Below are 20,656 nucleotides of genomic sequence, written 5' to 3' on the forward strand. Positions count from 1 at the left end.
ATTTTTAATTGTGAAACATATTTATTTAATACACTGTAACTTAAAACAGGAGAAACATTGAGACTCTTTGTAAAAACTTTACCAACAGAAGTCTGAATTGTGCTTGCCTTCTTCTCATCCTGTGACCTATCTTTTCTGAGCCCTGATAAACTGTCATGCTTCTTTTCCAGTTTGGGTTGGCTTCCAGCATCTTACCGTTTTCATTTTCAGTGCTGTAAAACATCCCCACGAGTTTCCTTGCCATGAAGTCGCCTTAGTCTTGCTTCCCAGGACATCTTCATTCCTTTGCCACACCACTGGCCGTCATAAGCGACCTGTGGCATCAGGGTGTGCACGTCACAGCAGCACAGCCGGCGAGCCCAGCATGCAGCAGTTCACGTCAGCACCTAAAGTGGCGGGACCAGCCTCTGTGGCAGAAAATGGTTGTTTTTCAGTCCTTTGTAATCAACATAGCAACTAACTTCAGCACTGGCCTGAATTGATCTGGCCTCAGACTGACTGAGTTTTTTATTTATTATTATTCCCATTATTTCAGTTGATGCTTGAACAACACAGGTTTGAACTGTTTGGGTCCACTTCCACACGGGTTTTTCAAGGAGTACGTACTACAGTGCTACGCCTCCCGTGGTTGGCTGAGTCTGCAGATGCGGAACAGCGGATACAGCACAGTCTTCTCTCCAAAGCCAAGAAAGGCTTTCTCAACCATATGCAGCTTCCTGTTCCCAGAGTAATTTAAACTAAAAGAAGTTGCCTCAACCTCACCTTGTTTCCAACTTGTCAGACTCTCCCCTCATGGTGCCTGCAGGACGCTCCTGCAGGCTTAGCTCCCGTCCTGTCGTGGCTTTTCTGTTGTCATTCTCAGATTTCCTAGTCACATCCAGTTTCATTTCTGGCATCATCACTTCTTATTTCTTAGATGCACTTTCGTCTTTTCGGGCCAGTTTCCTCTTTGGATGGCCTATTTTGTACAACATGTTGTGGGTTTGTCCCTGGTAGACAAGGAGGCAACACAATCACGTGCTCTGCTGTCTTCTGACCTGAAGGGCTAAGTAGCAGGCGTGTGGTGACAGTAACTGCAGACTGAAAGACAGTCCTGACGCCCGTCTGTTATTCACGCAGGGACCTGGGGACTGAAGACGCAGCTGTGAAGTTTGCCCTGCATGCAACTCCTCAGCTAAGGTACTGTGGTAATTAAATCTGGACCATGTTGTTGGGGACTGGTGTAATCCAGCTGAACTGTAGTGGCTAAAATTTGTGCAAAGCAAAACAGCCTCATCGGATGATTACCTACATGATACTGAAGTCACAAAGGGTGATGGTAGGAGTCGAGTGGAGATGACTTTTGTGAGAGTGGGTCAAGTTTTCAGTAATCAGGAGGAGCAGGGACGTGGGGTCAACGACACAGGCGCAAGGCACAGTGCATCCTGAGGGCATAGCTTCCAGGAGTTTTTCATGGGCAGAGGTGCCGACCGTCCCTCTGGCTCCCAGGCATCAGGGATTAGAGGTAGGAGGCCGCAGGGACTCTTTCTCTGGGACAAGTCAGTTTGTGGTTAAGGAAAGAAACTCAAAATGCATCTGGAGGAGAGGCTGGGAGTAGAGAGGAGTTCTATGAACCATGGGGGAAGGTCAGTAAAAAAACTGTGAGAAGCAGGGAATCGGATTAGGGGATGTGCAGGTTTCTGTCGTGACTGAAGTAAACATTCATGTGACACTTGATGTGATGGATCCTGATGAGTCCTTAATGAGAGCAGGAAGTTGGTTCAAAAGTTACCGTCCTGACTATTTGGCACGACGGCTGGTGCACAGTCGTACAGGCTCCAGTGGAGTGGCTGCCCGCGTGAGGTGGAGGGGGAGTTGGACAGTAGAGGGGCAGAGGCTGTCCTGGTGCAGGCCTCAGGGGAGCATGGAGGAGAAGGGGCGGGAAGGAGCCTTGGTGGTGGGAGGAGGGAAGTGACAGGAATGTGCACAAGATCTCACGAGTGCACACAGGAGGGCCCCTAGTGCGGCCCGGATTAGAAGGGAGAGGAGGAGTGGGGTGGGCAGTGAGCGGTGCTGCTGGCATGAGAGGTATTAATAATGTGCCTGGAATCCACTAAACCTCAGGAAATAGCAGAGTATTATATTCTGGAGAGCCTGGAACCTCAAGAGTAGGCAGAAGGGTTTGTATTAACTCAAAAGGCAGCCAAGAAGGACTGAGGGGTCCTGAGGCAGGGAGCCATGTAACCGAGTTATGCTTCTGACATGGTTACATCTTCAGTCTCATGGCGAAGATGAGGCTTGAGGCCAAGAAAAGTAGGTCCACTGGGTTTTCTCCCTGGCTCATCCTTCGAAGCACTGGCCATCATTTATAGGGGTACAGTTACTTAAAGCCAGCCCCCGACACAGGAGGGCTCCGGGAAGACAAGGGCCCTGCCCATTCTGCTCACGGGTCCACACTCTGCCTCTCACACAGGGCCTGGCACTTGGTAGACGCACAACACGTACGTTCAACAGAACAGTCAACAGATGAAAACAGTGAAGAAAGCAACCACCGAAACTGATGTGAGAGAAGTGAGGACCCGGCGGGGGACACGGCAGTGATGCAAGGGGGGTGATTTTCAGTCACTTCAGAGTGTAGAGTTTCACAACCGTGGGGGGCGGGGGTTGGGAGAAGGGCAGGAGGAGGAGCAGCGCTAAGGCAGCTCTGGGCCTCGGGGCGAGTACTGGGGCGCGACTCCAGGACCTGCAGTGCTCCAGCCACGCTCCGGCCGGCCAGAGGTGCCTGGCAGCTGTTGGCTAACTTGATTCACACGTGGCCCTGGGAGGAGGCGTGAGCATGCTCAGCAGCAGTCATTTATGGGACAGTCAGCGCAAACCCTAGCCAGGGCACTGTCACGACCAGGAAGGCACGTCGCTGAACAGGAGCTCTGTCCTAGGTTTGTTGTTACTGACTTCTTCTGTGGCCAAGGGTAGCGACTGGTAAGTCCTGTTTTGCAGACTCTTTCGGCTGCAGCTACCACGTCGACACTGTGTGGTGTGAAGCTCAGTCCTGGGCCACCCTGCTCATCATAACTCCTAAGTGAAAGGAAACTCTCCTGAATCTTCCTGCTTTCCTGTTTATAGACAGATTATTCAACTAATGGTATTTTTTACTGTCCATTGAGTCTGACCTAGGTTTTCCAGTTCTGATTATAACTAGGAAAACTGTATGAATTATCACAGACTTGCTGGTTGCCTCCCCCAAGCCCACCCCCTGCCGCCTTGAGAGGAGCTTGGGTTTATGGCTGTGTGCACTCCCGCCGCACACTTCAGGGAAGTGAGCTCCAGCCCCTGCCCCAGGGGGCGAACTACCACCGATTTAGTCTTGGGGACGCGATCAAATTCTATCGAGTTAAACAAAGGTGTGCAGAAGCCTGAGCAGAGGGTGGGAAGACAGAAGAAGCCTGGATTCTTGATCAAATGCCTGAGAAATAAAAATTTCCTCCTTTTTTCTTTTTTAACAATTATGTTAGGTTTTTAGGGTCTTGCAGCTAACAAGAACCTAGCTAATAGACTAACAAACAGGCTGCACACTTGTGTTTTGATTGGAGGGGGAGGTGCTCGTTAGGGAAGCATTAAATCTATCAACATCTTTCTTTCAAACTTGGTAAGTCCTTTCAAAAGAATGCATGCAGTATATTAAGATGCTGTTCAAAATACATCTGCTTTTGGAGGTTTTCCAAAAATCTATCTTAACACTTACTTAAGGTGACACTTAATTTGTGTCATAATTTTCTGTAGCGAATTCTAACTTTCTTAACTCTAACAAGGATGATACTGTTTGCATATGATTCCACTACCAGCATTCACATATTCACATACATATATATGAGCATGTAAGCATACCTCTTAGACGTCTATACTTTGGGTAATACAACGTTAGTAAATATGATAACTAGTAAGTGTGAAGGGAAAAATCCAGCATTTACTTTGTTGTGAAAAAGAATACAATTAAGAAGCTGCAATTGGAGATAAAAATATAGCTAATCAAAACTACTATGAGGTTCACAAATCTACAGATTTCATGTATTTTTGAAAAGTTGAGAAGCAAACGTCCTTTAGCCCACGTAACAAGCTATTCACAATAAAGTGCGAACACCAAGGCCAGGGCTACATAGGTTTCTGCTTCGTGTTTCACGGCCACCCAGCTGTCCCATGCAACATCCCAGATCCATCTACTGGCAACCTGCGGGACAAAGTTTTAGAAGGCCAACTTTAGATTGAACACGTTAAGAAGTAATTTTAAAATCTATACAAGTATGATTTTTTAAAAAGATGTGTCAGTATCTTAGAAAGTTACATTGGACAAGTAGTTTGTCCAAATTTCCCTTTCCTGAAAAGACTTAATTGTGATGCTTCCTGAGTCTGTCTTCTCTTTCACTGGAGCTGGTAGTTACCCGACGCAGGGAGAGAACACTAACACTCCCTTAGCAGAGTGTCTGGGCAGGTCCAGGAGGCACCCTGTAATTTGGGCCTGGAGGTCCTGCATGCAGAGCCATTCTGCTGTGATAGTCCATAATAAGGAATTACTCTTCCCACCCTTGAAAGATTTTTAAACGAAAGTTTGCTGTGACCTTGTCTGGAAATGAAGAAATGGCACTGATTACACAGCAGGCTACAGAGAAAATCCTAAATCCTTTGCTTCACCTACACGGTCTGACTTTTCTGTGCTGGATCAAAAATGGTCAGAAATCCTCTGTGGCTTTGCCCATCAAGAGGTTGAGTCTATTTTCCACCCCTTGACTGTGAGTTGGCCTTGGGATTTGGTCTGAGCAGACGAACGTAACACTGTGCAACCTCCAAGGAAGGCCTTGAGAGGCCCTCTGCTCTCACCTCCCAGCCCGCGGGGAGGAGCCCCCCACGTGTAAGGAAGCCTGTTCAGTCCACTGGAGGATGTCAGCTCCTGTGCAGGAGAACCAGTGCCCAGCCAGCAGCAGCACCAACTGTCGGACGCACAAAGGAGGCCATCTTGGCCCTCTGGGCCCAGCTGAGTCACCGGACGGCTCAGGTGAACCCTCGAGACCAGCAGAAATCCCAACAGCTGATCCAGGCCGAGCGACTCACAGAATGATGGCCAGACAGATGGCTGGAGTTTTAGGCTGCTGAGTTCTGGGTTGGGGCTGCCCACCTGCACCGCAGACCCTCTGGCGGCAACCAGGCACTCCAGTCGGCCCGGCCTCAGCATTTCGCACTGCGCCCGGCCTGGACGCCCCCCGCCCTCTGGCCCAGCCAGCTCCCCGGGTCATTTAGACATCAGGGGCCTTCTCTGTCTGCAGACAGACCCAAGGAGCCACTCTGTCTGGAGGGCACTTGTCACCGTCTGCAAGCGTCTCATCCCTGAGTGCATGTAGCCCACAGTGTAACTCTCTCCACCCTGGGGGTCTGGCTGCCTGTCATGAGGCCAGCAGCCTCTGTGTCCAAGTCCCCCGCCTGCATCCAGGTGCCGCCCACTCCTCCACGAAGTCCTGCCGGCTGTGTCCAGCCCCCACACACTCACTGTCCCTCACTAGAAGTGCACAGCCCTGGGGATGCTGCGCTCTCGTCTGTCTGTAACAGTAATGTACCTTTCTGCTGAGGGAGGCCTCTGGGCTGGAGACTACGTCAAGGGTTTTAACACAGTTAACCTTGTTAAATCTTCACAATAACCTAGCGAGTAGGTTTTATCACCCTTATTTTACAGAAGGAAAACCATGTCCCAGCCACGGGCAGGATTCCAGTCCAGGCCAGGGGGACCCTGAGCCCCAGGCCACCACACACCTTCACCATCTTATTGTCCTAACTCCAGACTGTGCTGCTGCCCAACCCCCCCCCCCCCCCCCCCGGCCAGAGCGAGACTCCCGGGAGTCGTGGGCGATGGCTTGTCATTTTCTGTGTTTTCCTCGGAACCGTTACCCTTAGGTGCCCTCAGTACACTTGCTGGTTAATTAGTAAATGACTTTAAATTGTCAAAACTGGAATGAGCATGGAACAGCACAGCCACACAACTCAATAAATTAGCCATGGAAGATGGACATTTCGAGGTTAGTATTTTTCAAATAATGCACGATGAAAGGAAGTACAGTTCACAAAGGCAGCCTTCCGTTCAAGACTGGGAGCGCCTGCAGGACATCACCATAACCCTGTCACTACGGGGACCGCACACGCGGACCTGGGAGACACGGCAGTGAGGTACTTACGTTGATTGCCTGACCCGTCTTTTGAATAAATAAGATTTTTATAATGAACTTATAACGATAGTACCCAAATTCTTTGACCGCTGACAATATTCGGTCTGCTAATTCAAGCGACAAATGAGAGAAGACTTTATCATCGTATTTGACATCTTTAAGGCTTTCCTTTAAAAAAATTAAGAAAAATATTTTATAAATAAAAATTGAAGTAAAAATGTGTCTAATTATTAAATATAAGTTTTGGAAAAATACACATATTTCTAACCAAATAATACTAAATGAATGATATGCTTAAAAATTTATTTCAAGAATGCTTTTGAGGAAAATTTAGTTTGGTTTTTAAAGTATGTTCAGCTGCTTAATATTACCAGCCTTTAGGCTGTAAGTTTTCCTTCACTAGATTACTCTACCAGTTATTAGGGTGACACAAAAGGAACTTTAAAACAAAGCTTCCAGGAATTCTCATGTAGGGAATCTAAAATCTTTTTCAAGTGTGTAAATTTGCTAAAATTCAGATCTGGGTTTTCCTAAAACAAACCTTGGAACCAGAGCCTGCATAATGTTGTTCTTGTCTTCCTAAATCAAAGGCCATTTCTTCTTTCTAACCGTCTCCCTGTGGCTTCTCACTCCACTGCTTTTTTCTGGGGCCTCCAGGAGTAACAAGGACATCAAAGCGTCTCATCGTGTTTGTCAGTAAATTAATGCACAGCTGGGGAAGACAGAGGGGGGCAAGGAAGCACTGCATTTTCCTACAGACCAAAAGCAGACCTGGACCTTCTGGTGAGCAGATAGCACCTGCCTCTGAATGGTTGACTTGGACCAGTGATAAATTAACTGACGTTCTGGGCTGTGGTGATAACAGATGGATGCCTGCTAGCTAACTGAGGTGAGTGAAACCACAGAAATTACCCTTCTTTTGATTCTGGTTCCCTTCTTGGTGCTTCTGGATCCGAACCGGGACTAGAAGCACTTAGCTCCTTCAGGCATTTGGCTGTGGTTCTGTCTTTGGACACATGGCAACATTCTCTCTCTCTTCTGAACTGATCCCAAGTTTTATCTACATACGAGTTCTTTTTTCATAAATACTGAGCACTTGGTCTAGGCCAATACCGACACCCTATCAGTGCACACATTCTGTGCCTAGAACTGCGTCCTAGGTTCCCTTAACCCGGAGGAAAACCCCTGGCCTCTTTTGGGGCCCGTTTTCACCTGCAAATCCAGTAGCTGTTTCAGGCCCCACTGTGCTTAATGCAATCCTGTAAATTATCATATGTAAATACAATGTAAAATTCTACTATATTCAGTAAACTTGAACTCACTCCACGCGGTAGGGCTGAGTGAATCACATACCAAAATACATACTCAAATCACAAATGCTTGCTATTAGTGTTTAGATGAGAGAAGGTATTTAGTAATTATTTTATTGTATTAATTGAGTTGAATTTCTTTATTTCCTAAAGCCATGAGCATTAACATCTTTACCAGGTATTATCTGATCATTATTAGTCCAGTTTAGAAATGTGTCTATGTCTGTGGTGGGGGAGGGAGGTTGGAGGGTGGGCTTCCTAAATGGTCTTCTGTATTAATAAAGGCTAACTCAGCTAAGAATTAACTTTGATACAATTAAAGGGGTGTTAATCATTTATACAAAATGCCTTACACATGTATTTTTTCCCCAGAAGCTAGCTTACATCTGTTGTTGCTAAAGGAATGCATTTTGTAAACTGGAGGTGGGGGCAGGTAGTCTGAAGATGAGGATTTAAGACGATCCCTGGGGTGGGGTTAGGCTGGGAGGTCCCGCAAAGGGAGCCAGGTCATCGGAAGCAACAAGGTGCCGGTGCCTGAAGGCGGACTTGTGACCGGGGTGAAAAGGAGGCGCAGCAACAGCGGCCTCTTACGCGCAGTCTCCGGTTGGAGACGTCTTACTTTGGTGCCCCACTGGGAAGGGCGGTGAGGGGAGTTCTTCCTGCCCACACGAGGCAGCTGTCAATACCAAAACTAGCGCAAGTAATGCTGGCGTTAATAGGAGCATTACAGAATCAGCTTCGTAAAACTGAAGAAGCTTTGTGGGGCGAGCCTGAAAACGTGTGTAAGTCTCAAACAACGGTCTTAAATGAACTTTAGGTTCCAGCGAGTTTAAGGGAGAAGAAAACCTATGCGTAAGTTGGGGACGGCCCATTCTTAAGGCGTTTTATAGTCTAGTCCTGAACCAGTTTTTCACACACATACACGTATTCAATTTGTTTTTTTACTCATTCCTCCAAATATGGGAGAAACACGGAAGCTGCGAGATAATTTATGGATAATTAAGAGTTAAATAAAATAGCGAAAGAATATTCCCTTTAATCTAGCTTTAATCATAGCGTCAACGTGAAGATCATTGAGTGTGACTACAAAGTACTTTCATGTTTTCAGAGATAAATGGTACAAAATATCAATCAGGGTAACTACACTGCCATAAATCTCAACGCAGCTCCCAAGCCCTCAGCGCTAAGCTATTGCTATTGCACGTATCTGTCAACCTACCTTTAGTACCTGCTGGACTTTGGTTTCTACTGAATGAGCCTGGAATTTTTTCAATGGCTCCATTCGATACGAGTTAGCAAACTTTAACTTCGCCAGGGCGCTCTTCCATTCCTTCCCCACATCAGCAGCTGAGTCCTCAAACGGAGGCTCTACGTACTGAACGTCGTGAAAGGATTCTCGCAGTCTTTCTCTTAAAATCTGTGCATACTGAAAGGACAGGGCAGGGGAGAGAGAAGCAGAGGAGGGGCGAGAGGGGCACATATTACTCTTTTAACTGAAAAGTGAAATTTCAGTTTTAAGAACCCTGGTGGCGTGGGACAGGGCTGACACAAGCTTGGAAACCAATTATAACAGACTTTTATGATTATGTGGTTGCTAAATTCTACACTCTCTGATTCGCTCCTGGCTAACAATTTGGTAAAAGAAGAAAAAGAATATAGCTATCATCTGTTTATCTATAAACATAAATATAAACCCAAATTTGAATGCATATATTCATGGAAGATGCAAAAGACCTAGACACTCCGTGGACTCAGAGGGCAACCGGGTGGCGAGGTATCAGGTGTGTACAGAACCCCCCATGTTCCCTACTCTGAGGTTTTCCATTATTATCTTCTTACAGCTCATTATGCTTATCTGTCCTTGAATAACACAGTTATTCAGATAACACACTCGCAAGTCTTCAGTTGAAAAGATCGCAAAAGTGCAAAGATTTGGCATAGACCTCATTCCGTGCTTTTGCTGTTCCACATTTATTCTATGACATTCGACACTCCTTAAGGAGCTATTTATTTAGTTCCTTCTATGGCTCAGTAAGCACGCGAGGCTCTGAAGTTACAGTGGTGAGCTTCACTGTAACAGCCAAGAATTAACTGCTTTAATCAAGATCCGCATTCCTGGAGTTATCCTTCTAATGGGGAGGAGGACTCACAGACACTAAAAAGTACACAGGGAAATGAATAAGCCAATTTAAATAGTGGTAATTGCTATAAAATAAAATCACATGACTTAATAGAAAGTCATCATGAGGGACTAATTCAGACTGAATAATCAAAGTGCCCTCTGAAGTAAGGTTTGGGCTGGAGCCTAAAAGGACCAGAAAACAGGAAGGATGAAGACTTAGGAACAAGAGCTGAGCATGCTCTGAAAACAGGCGTGCTTGGTGTGTCTGAAGTGCCGAGCGAGGCAGAGCGGTCACAGGACGCAGGGCTACGCAGAGTTTGGGCAGGAATTTGGAATTTCTTCTCAGAACAACGGGGACAATGAAAGAATTTAAACGCGAATGTGGTATGTTCTAAATCACAGTTTTAAAAGATTATTCCGGCTGCTGTTTGGTGAATACAGGGAGATTAGGGACTGAATGAAGATAGTAATTTATGCTTTGTAAGACTTTTTACAAATATTGTTAACCATAAATAACTTCGTAACTTTATGACAGTTTTTCAAAACAGGAACATGATTTGCTCCTGCATTTATAGAAGAATTTTTATTTCCAATTAATTTATGTTACAAAAATTTCTGTTTATTCTGAAGCACTTATCCTTTTGATGTTTTTTGACATCCTGTTTAAGGTGATTTAAAAACATGTTTTATGTTTTTAGGTGTTGTTTTAATATAAATACTGCTGTGCCCAGCTATTAAAATTTTACTAATTTGAATGTTTACTATGTCTTGATTTTCCTATAGACATAATACAGTCTCGCATATTTCTATCACCCCTCTTCCTTTTTCAGACCTTACTACGTAGGCTGGTAGTTTGAAAATGTATCTACTAAAACCCGCATTCACAGGGAGCAGCATGGGAGAACAATCATTCTCTACCACTGATGCTACTGTGTGACAGAAACTGTCACTGGAGCAACAACTTCCCTTTCTTTGTCCTCTAATTTGTCCCTCTCTGAGGGAGTTAATCTGATTAGTGAGCTAGGAAGAAGGAGACCATCTTTAGTGCAGAATCTCCCTAGCTCTCCTCTTGGCATCTGATTACAAGATTATAAGAATATAAGAATTATCTGTTTGCAGAGATAGGACGTAATCTTAGGTAAGTGTCATTGGCCAGTAGGCCCATGACTGGGTGAGCTGCTTTAATTCAGGTACAAATGTTACCATTTTCCAGCCTATCTTTCATCCCTAACGGTTTGTTAATATGGTGAGTTATATCGATTTTTGAATAGTAAACCAACATTGCGTTCTTGGAATAAACCACACTTGGACATTTATTATTATTATTATTAGTTGTTAATTAATTAATTTATTTTTACTAGAAGTTTGTACCTTTTAGCCCTCTTCACCCATTTGGCCTACCCTGCCCCCCATACCCCCCGCTTCTGGCAACCACCAGCCTATTTCTCTGTATCTGACCTCACTCTCTCTCTCTCTATATATATATTGCCGCAGTTCTGCTTGTTTACTTTTGCTTCTGGAGTCAAATCCACATATGTATTTCCATATATGACAGAGATCACATGGTATTTGTCTTTCTCTGTCTCACTTATTCAGTGTAATGCCCTTGAGGCCCATCTGTGTTGTGGCAAATGGCAAGGTTCCGTTCCTTTTCATGACTAAATAGTACTCCAGCATGTACATATGCCACAGCTTCTTTACCCATTCATCCATCAGTAGACATGTAGGTAGTTTCCATGTCTTGGCTATTGAAGACAGTGCTGTAATGAACATGGAGGTGCATTTATCTTTTTGAATTAGTGTTTTTGTTTTCTTCAGATAAATATCCAGAAGTGGAATTGCTGGATCATATGGTAGTTCTATTTTTAATTTTTTGAGGACCCTCCCTACTGTTTTCCATAGTGACTGCATGAATTTCCTAACAACAGTGCACAAATGTTCTTTTGTCTCTACATCCTCATCAACACTTTTTTTTTGGTAACAGCCATTCTAATAGGTGTGAGTTTTGATTTACTATTTTCCTGATGACTAATGATGTTAAGCATCTTTTCACGTAACTTTTGACCATTTGTATGTCTTCTTTGAAAAATACCTATTCAGATCTTCTGCCCATTTTTAATCACATTGCTTATTGTCACTGTTTCTGCTACTGAGTTGTATCAGTTCTTTATATATTTTGGATATTAACCCCTTATCCGATATATGACTTGCAAATAATTTCTCCCACTCCGTAGGTTGTCTTTTCAGTTTGTTGATTACCTTTGCTGTGCAGAAGCTTTTCAGTTTGCTGTAGTTCAACTCGTTTATTTTTGCTTCTGCAGTCAAATCCAAAAATTAATCACCAAGGCCAAGGTCAATGGAATTATCATCTACATTTTCTTCTAGGAGCTTTATGATTTCAGTTCTAGTCAAGTCTGTAGTCATTTTGAGTTTATTTTGTTTGTGGCATAAGATAGTGGTCCAGTTCTATTCTTTTGTATGTGGCTGTCCAGTTTTCCCAACATCATGCATTGAATAGACTATCTTTCCCCTACTATATATATAGTCTTAGTTTCTTTGCCATAAATTAACTGACTATATATGCATGAACTTATTTCTAAACACTATATTGTGTTCCATTAATTTTTGTGTCTGTGTTAATGCCAATACCATATTGTTTTGATTACTACAGCTTTGCAATATAGTTTGAAATCAGGGAACATGTTGACACCAGCTTTGCTCAGAATTGCTTTGGCTGTTTGGGGTCTTTAGTGGGTTTTAGGATTTCAAATTTTAGGATTGTTTGTCCTTTTTCTGTGAAAAAATGTCAGGAATTTTGATAGGAGTTGTATTGAATTTGGAGATTCTTTAGATACTATGAAAATTTTAACAATATTAATTCTTCCAGTCCATGAACATGGAATATATTTCTATTTATTTACATCTTCTTCAATTTTTTTCCTTTAACATACCAGTTTTCAGTGCACAAGTTATTTCTAGATATTTCATTCTTTTTAATGCAATTATAAGTGGGAATGTTTCCTTAATTTCTTTTTTGTAGTTCACTATTGGTACACTATTAGTATTGATTTTGTATCCTGACACTTTACTGAATTTGTTAGTTCTAGGTTTTTGGTAGAGTCTTTGGGGTTTTCTACGTATAATGTCATGTCATATAAATAGTGACAATTTACTTCTTACTTTCCAATTTGAATGCCTTCAATTTCTTTTTCTCACTTAATTTTTCTGTCTAGAGCTTGCAGTAATATGTTGAATAAGTGTCTCAAGTGGGCATCTTGTCTTGTTCCTGATCTTAGGGGAAAAGCTTTGAGCCTTTCACCATTGAGTATCATGTTAGTTGTAGGCTTCTCATATATGGCCTTTATTATGTTGATACATTACCTCTTCAGCCACTTTGTTTAGAGATTTTTTTTTAAAAATCATAAATGGGTGTTAATTTTTGTTGAAGCTTTTTCTGCATGTATTTTGATGACCATGTGATTTTTATCCTTCATTTTGTTAATGTGCTGTATCACACTGATGGATTTGCAGATGTTGAACCAACTTTGCATCCCTGGAACAAATTCCATGATCATGATGCATTATCTTTTAAATGTACTGTTAAATTCAATTTGTTAATATTTTGTTGAGGATTTTTGCATGTATGTTCATCAGGAATATTGGCCTATAATTTTCCTTTATTGTGGTATCCTTGACTGGTTTTGATATCAGGGTAATACTGACCTTGAAAATGAGCTTGGAAGTATTTCCTCATCTTCTATTTTTTGGAAGAGTTTAAGAAGTTTGATTCCATTCTTCTTTGAATATTTGGTAGAATCCACCAGTGAAGACATCTGGTCCTGGACTTTTGGGGAGGTTTTCAATTTTGATTCAATCTGCTTCCTAGTAATTGGTCAATTCAGATTTTCTATTTCTTCATGATTCAGTCTTGGAAGTTTGTATGTTTCTAGGAATTTACCCATTTCTTCTAGGTTGTTGAAATTCTTGGTATAGTGATCTCTTACAATCTTTTGTATTTTTGCTATATCAATTGTAATTCTGATTTTATTCGAGTCTTCTCTCAGGTCTTGGTCAATTGAACAAAAGGTATGTCAATTTTGTTTATCTTTTTACAGAATCAGCTCTTAGTTTCACTGATCTTTTCTATTTTTTTTTTTTTAGTGTCTATTTATTTCCACTCTGATCTTCATTATTTCATTCCTTCTACTAATGTTGGACTTTGTTCTTCTTTTTCTCATTCTTTGAGATGTAGTTAGGTTGTTTGAGATTCTTCTTATTTCTTGAGGTAGGCATTTATCATATGGATTTCCACCTTAGAATTGCTTTTGCTACACCACGTAAATTTTGTTACATTGTATTTCCATTTTAATTTGTCTCAAGGTGTTTTTTTATTTCTCTTTTGATTTCTTCATTGACCCGTTGGCTGCTCATTAGCATGCTGTTTAATCTCCACATACTTGGGAGTTTCCCAGTTTTCTTTTTGTATTTCTAGTTTCATATCATTTTGCTTCATAAAGATACTTGATATTTCAATCCTCTTAAACTTATTAAGACTTGCTTTGTGGCCTAAAGTGTGATCTATCCTGGAGAATGTTCCAGGTGTACTTGAGAAGAAAGTGTACCCTGCTGCTTTTGAATGAAACATTCTCTCTATATATATCTGCTAAGTCCATCTGGTCTAGTGTCACTAAAGACCAATGTTTCCTTATTGATTTTATGTCCAGATGATCTACCCATTGATGCAAGTAGGGTATTAAAATCCTCTACTATTATTGTGCTGCTGTCTATTGCTCCCTTTAGGAATGTTAATATTTGCCTTACATATTTAGGTGTTCCTGTGTTGGGCACAGCATATATATTCTATTCTTCCTGTATATTGTTGGATTTAATTAGCTGTAATTTTGGCAAAAACTTTTGCATCTATGTTCATGAATATTAGTCTGTTTTCTTGTTATGACTTTGGTTTCAATAGCAAAGTAATGCTGACCTGTTAAGAAGGATAGGGGAAAAGTCTTTTTTCAACTTTCCAGAACACTTTATAATATATGGTAGAAATTCACCAGGAAAGCCATCTGGGCCTGGAGTTTTCTTTATGGGAAGGTTTTAAACTACATTACAGATTCATTTTCTTTAACAGATATAGGGGCTATTCAGTGTATCTATTATTTCTTGAGTGAACTTCAGTAGCTTGTGACTATATATTTCTTTTCTCTTAGAGCAGCCACAACAGAGTATCACAGACCAGACAGAAATTTATTTGCTCAACATTCTGGAGGCCAGAAGTCCATGATCAAGGTGCCAACAGGACTTTTTCCGGAGGCTTCTCTTTTGCAGATGGCTGCTCTTTTCCTGCCCTTTCAGTCATCCCTACGTGCATACTTGGCCTTGGTCTGTCTGTGTCCTAACCTCCTCTTATAAGGACACCGACCAGATTGGTTAAAGGCATACCGTAACAGCTTCATTTTAACTTACTTCTTAAGGCCCTATCTCCACATACACTCACATTCTGAGGTGCTGGGGGGCTTAGGGCTTCAACATAAGCATTCTAAGGGAACACAAGTCAGCTCACAATAGTATCTTTCAACGAATTTACGCATCTCATCCAAGTTGTTGAATTTATGATTACAGTTGTTCTTAATATTTCCTTCTGATCCATTTAAGTTCTTTTGGGTCCGTAGTGATTCCCCCCTTTCAAATCTGGTATTAATGATGTCTTTTTTTTTTTTTTTCCTTTCTGATTAGTCTGGATTGAGCAAGAGTTGGCAAAGTTTTTCTGCAAAAGGCCAGCTAGTAAATATCTTAGGCACTGTGGGCCAAATAATGTCCTTTTCCCATATTCCATCCTCCATCACCCTCTAGTGCTTTTCAAATAACCCTTTAAAACATACAATTTTTAGCTCACAGGCTGTACAGAAATAGACTGCGAGCCAGATTTGACCCACCAATTTATTTGCCAACCTCTGGATTGGAGGTTTATCAACTATATTGATCTTTCCAAAATATCTTTGGTTTCATTGATTTTCTGTATTGTTTTTCACTTTACTATTTCATTGGTTTCATTGATTTCCACTCATTTTTATCTCCTTTTTTGGCTTAGAGTTGTTTGCTTTTTAAAATATGTGCTGATGGTTGAAATATTGATTTGAAATCTAATACAGGTATTTAGGACTATAAAATCCATGAGTACTGCTTTAGCTACATACTACAATTTTTGAAATGTTGTATTTTCATTTTCATTCATTTTTAAATACTTCGTTTTCTTCTTTTAGCCACAGGATACTTAGAAGTGTGTCATTTAATTTTCAGGCAATTTGTGACTTTCCAAAAATCTTACAGTTGATAATTTTTAATTTATTTCATTGTGGTCAGAGAACATACTTTGTATGATCTAAATTCCTTTAAAGTTATTGAGAACTGTTTTATGCCCCAGGACATATTCTATCTTAGTGTTTCACGTGCACTTCTAAAGAACATTTATTCAGCTGTGGTTGCATTGAGTATTAGATAAAAGTCCACTAACTTCAGTTGGATTTTAGTATTTGTGTCTTTTATATCCTTACTACCTTCTTGTCTACTTGTTTTTATCAATTATTGAAAGACAGACATAGGCAGAGGAACAGATAGGGATCAAGACCGGTATTGAAATTGCCAACTGTAATTATTCATGTCTATTTCTGCAGGAACAAATACATGAAATTTTTGCTTCCTGTATTTCAAAGCTGATTTTTGGTGCATAAACATTTGGGATTTCTGTCTTTTTGATGAATTGATCTCTTACTATTATGAAATGGACCCTCTTTATCTCTCATATTGTACAGAAATGTACTTTAACATTAATACATGCACTCCAGCTTTCTTCTGATGTGTGTTCACATGGTATATCTTTTTCCATCATTCTCATTTTAACCTATTTGAACCTTTATATTTAAATTGTGTTTTTTGTAGACAGTATATAGTTTCACCTTGCTTCTATAACCAATCTGACAATCTCTTAAAACTTTACTGGCATGTTTATAACATTTAATGTGGTTGGCATGATTCTGTTTAAACCCATCATACTGGTTTTTGTTCCCTTTATTTTTAAAGCTTTCTTTTGAATTAAATGTTTAATTTGTTGGCCTATTAGCTTTAATCTTTCCCACTGGTGGTTTTGAGGCATGTAGTATATATCTTTCACTTATTGCAGTCTACCTTCAAATCATGAATCTTGTGCTTGAATTCCACTCATCTTGGATTTGTGGGTTTATAGTTTTCATCAAACTTGGAAACTTCTCATTATTTCTTCAATTATTTTGTCTGTCCCCTCTCCTCACCTGGGTACTCCAGATTATAAATTTTTGCCTGAAATTTCCCCATAGCTCATTGATGTCTAACTTTTTTTTTTTTTAGGTTTTCTACTGCTGTCTCTAAATTCAGTAATATTGTTACACAGTGTCAAATCTGCTGTTAATTCCACTCAGTTTACTATTACTATTACATTTCTGACACTGTATTTTTCATCTGTAGAGGTTTGATTTGGATTTACCATGCCCATCTTTTCTTCTCACACTTGAACATACAGAATGTAATATTAACTGTTTTATATTATTTTATAACTGCTTTAATGCGATTTTATATATATACATATATATATATATATATTATAAAACAGTTTTATAATAACTGCTTCAGTGTTCTTTTATACTAGTTCTATCTTTGCATCATTCCTGGGTATTTTTTAATTGTTTCTTCTCTCCATTGTGAGTTGTATCTTCCTGCTTCTTTGCAGGTATGCTATTTAAATACCAGACACTGTGAATTTTACCTTCTTGTTTGCTGTCTATTTTTGTATTCCTGTAAGTATTCTTGAGCTTTCTTCTAGAATGTAGTAACTTGGAAACACTGTAATCTTCCTGAGGCTTGTCTTTAAGCTTTGATAGGCCAGATTAGAGAAATCTTTAAATTTAGGGCTATTTGTGCCGCGCCGCCCCCCCCCCCCCCATACTGAGACAATACTTCTTAGCATGCTAACCAATGCCCTATGATTTACAAAGCTTTCCACTCTTACTGGTGGGGGGAGGAGACTATTTTGTGTGAGTCCCAAGGATTTTTTTCTGCTCCCTTTGGGTGGTTCTTTCTCTAGCCATGGGTCACTTCCTCACTAGATGCACTAGTGCACTAAGCTGAAGACTTGAGGAAAATCCTCTGCAGATCTTTGGAGCTGTTTGTACAGTACTCTTCTCTTTAATACTTTACTCTATAGACTCATGTCACCTTGACCTACCCTGACTCCCAAATCACTCTCAGTTAAGGGAGACCTCTCTATAAAGTGTAGGCTGGAATTTCTCACCAGGCAGTAAGTTAGAGGAAATACTGGAGCTTACCTTTCCTGCTTTTCCTCACCCAGAGATCACTATCTTGTCTTGCCTTACACCCAGCCAGTGGAAACAATTAAATTTTGTGGGTTTTTTTTTTTTTGTAGTTTCTGGTAGGAATTACTCCATGTTGGCTGTTAGTAGAAATCCTTAATTTTGATATAAACCTGCTGTTTTGATCATCTGTCAGACTGCTTTATGTTTTAGTTGGGAAGAGAGGCATTATTAGCTCCCTAAAACTATTAAAAACAAAATCTTTATTTTGTTCCTTTTGATTAATAGAATGCTTCCCTAGGGTAACTGCCGTCTTCTTCCCCCACCACAATATATGCAAGGAATACAACCATATTGTACCATCAATGTGGCTCCCAACTGCAACGAATCTCTTGGGGATACAGCATGTGTTTGTGGTTTAAAAATAACAGATTCTAACATGCTGAAAACTCTCATCTCTGGCATTTCTTTCTCATATATATTGGCCTTCTAATTTAGTAGCCTCTTTATTAAGAATATTTATCCCTTAAGAATCTTTTTAGAAGTAATCACTTCTAAAAATTAGAAATAGGTTTTATATATGATCAACTTTTTGGTATCTACTAAAACAACCTGAGTTTAATTATTTAACCTATTGATACGGTATTTCCTTATGTTGAGCCTACTTAAAATCCTAGGGGGAAAAAAAGAGCTTGGCCATGAGAAGCCATTATATTAATGTATTTCTAAATGTTATTTGCTAGTATTGAAGATTTTCAAATGTATGCACACAATTGAGACTAATCAGACTTTCAATTTTTGGTGATCTGTTTAAGGTTTTGGAATCTTTGGTTGCAAGGAACAGAAACTGATTGTTGTTAGCCATATATGAAATTAATTGGAAAGATGTGGAGTAGCTCACAGGATGGAAGAGAAGGCTAAACAATCAGACACATGAGGTATTTCAGTATGCCACCTTCAATTTAAATTAATCTCAACCACTTTCTTGCATTATTCTAGGAAGAGTTCATCTAATTAGCCTAATTTTGATCTTATCCTCACCGCAAAGGAAGGTGACTGACAGTCCCAACAAAACTCTATCCAGTGGGGAATGAATTACTTCTCCAAAGGAAAACTGAGGTGCTACTACTAAAGGAAAATAAATGGATGGAGAGATAAAATCAAAAGGCATTTGTAACGATTAAATTGTGTGTCCTAATTTTTCCTCTGCTCAGGATCCTGAGAATTATCAGCTACCGAAAGCTGGGAATGACTAATTAGTGACTCACTCCCCTCAGGCACATCTAGTGTGAAATCCTTTCTCAGTCTCTTCCCAATTATTGATCTATTCAAATTTCTAACCCGCCCCCCATAGAAGCCCAGATTTTAAAGACAGCTATGACTGATCACATACATACCAAATATGCAAAAATTGCCTTTGTCTCCTATTCCCCAGATTTGGGTGACATACCAAGTGTACCTACATGTCCCCTCCTTTTGGATTCAGGCTTCCTCATTTTTCAATACTTCACAACTTCAGTAGGCAGTAAGTTTATATAAGGCACCTTTGCCCCCAAATAGAAATATTCTTCATCACTGCTGGTGACCCATCTCTTACTCAGACTTATTACGAGGCAATACAACATAGTTTCTGGGAGCATGAATTTGAAGTCCAACATCTTAAGATTTCTAGCCTTGCTGTGTTTTTTCGTAGTTATGTAAAATTGGCCTGTTTGCTTTTCCTCCTTTAGTTTCTCTTTCCTCTGTAAAACGCAGACATCAAAAGAACAGTCATTAGAACCTGAAACGTTGTCATGAATTTTGGGGGGGGGGGTGGGGAGTTTCTTTTTGTTACTTGAAATGTTTCAGGATCTTCAACAATTAGTGTTTTGCCTGTTCTCTCTCCTTCATCCTGCTAATTGTGAGTCCCATGAAGTAGGTATGAAAAGAAATCGTTATAGGCAAGTGGACCAGAAGTCCCAGCTCCATCATTACAGTTTTGTATCCTTGGCAAATTATTTTCTCTCTTAAAGTCTCTATAATATTAAGATGGTTTTCAGACTATAGCCCTGTGGAAATTCTTGTGTTATACTACCAGTAATATTGAATGACACTTTTCCATTAATTTCAGACAGCAAGGAAAAGAATATTTGCAATTTAACTTTCTCGCTAGTTATATGTTCTTCAAATACTGAAACTGCTGTTTTTAAAACTCGAAGCATCTCATTTTTCTGCTTGGTGTATCAGTTTTTTGTTTTTGGGTTTTTTTTTTTTTTTTTTTTTTTTGGCACAGCACACACTCATTTTGGCTGGTAAAACTGCCTCTGGGGTGTACAACGGCACTAAACATTCTAAAAGTACGTATTTCTGGAAAGAGCAGCAATACTCCTCGGCTACTTTCAGGAAATCCGCAAGCCGAACAAACCTAAAGAGAACCGAAGCAGCCCCTCCATCCGTTAACGCAGAGCCCTCGGGTCTACACTGCCAAAGCCGGAGCTCTGCAGCCCAGGGGCGTCCCTCGTCCCGCGTCTCCGCACTCACTGCCTCCTTCTCGAACATGCTAGGCCTCCTCTCTCTCCGAGGCGTCACCAGCGGCTGCTGAGGCGCCGGGTTAGAGGGCGACTTCCCACCCGGGCCCCGGCCCCGCTTCTCCATGTCGGCTGCTCTTCCAGACTCCCGCCGAGCCACCCCAACGCCTCGCCGCTTCCCGCG

At 41.0% G+C, this 20,656-nt stretch overlaps 1 protein-coding gene across 2 annotated transcripts; it reads right to left on the bottom strand.

Moving 5' to 3' along the window:
* Positions 1–1,153: 1,153 nt before the first annotated feature.
* On the bottom strand, positions 1,154–20,654 carry TCTE3 (t-complex-associated-testis-expressed 3). 2 transcript variants are annotated; one of them, XM_006183552.3, is made up of 4 exons: positions 20,486–20,654; positions 8,715–8,921; positions 6,195–6,353; positions 1,154–4,204 (listed from the first exon to the last, which is right to left on the bottom strand). In XM_006183552.3, the coding sequence occupies exons 1-4, from the start codon at positions 20,597–20,599 to the stop codon at positions 4,094–4,096; spliced, it is 591 nt and encodes a 196-aa protein (XP_006183614.2). In that variant the 5' UTR covers positions 20,600–20,654; the 3' UTR covers positions 1,154–4,093. The 2 variants fall into 2 exon arrangements, 1 of the variants encoding a protein (XP_006183614.2); XR_004322168.1 differs by lacking the exon at positions 6,195–6,353 and having other exon boundaries at positions 4,084–4,204; positions 20,370–20,622.
* Between the last annotated feature and the right edge of the window lie 2 nt (positions 20,655–20,656).

This window comes from Camelus ferus, chromosome 8 (assembly GCF_009834535.1).
Source record: "Camelus ferus isolate YT-003-E chromosome 8, BCGSAC_Cfer_1.0, whole genome shotgun sequence".
Taxonomy (NCBI): Eukaryota; Metazoa; Chordata; class Mammalia; order Artiodactyla; family Camelidae; genus Camelus; species Camelus ferus.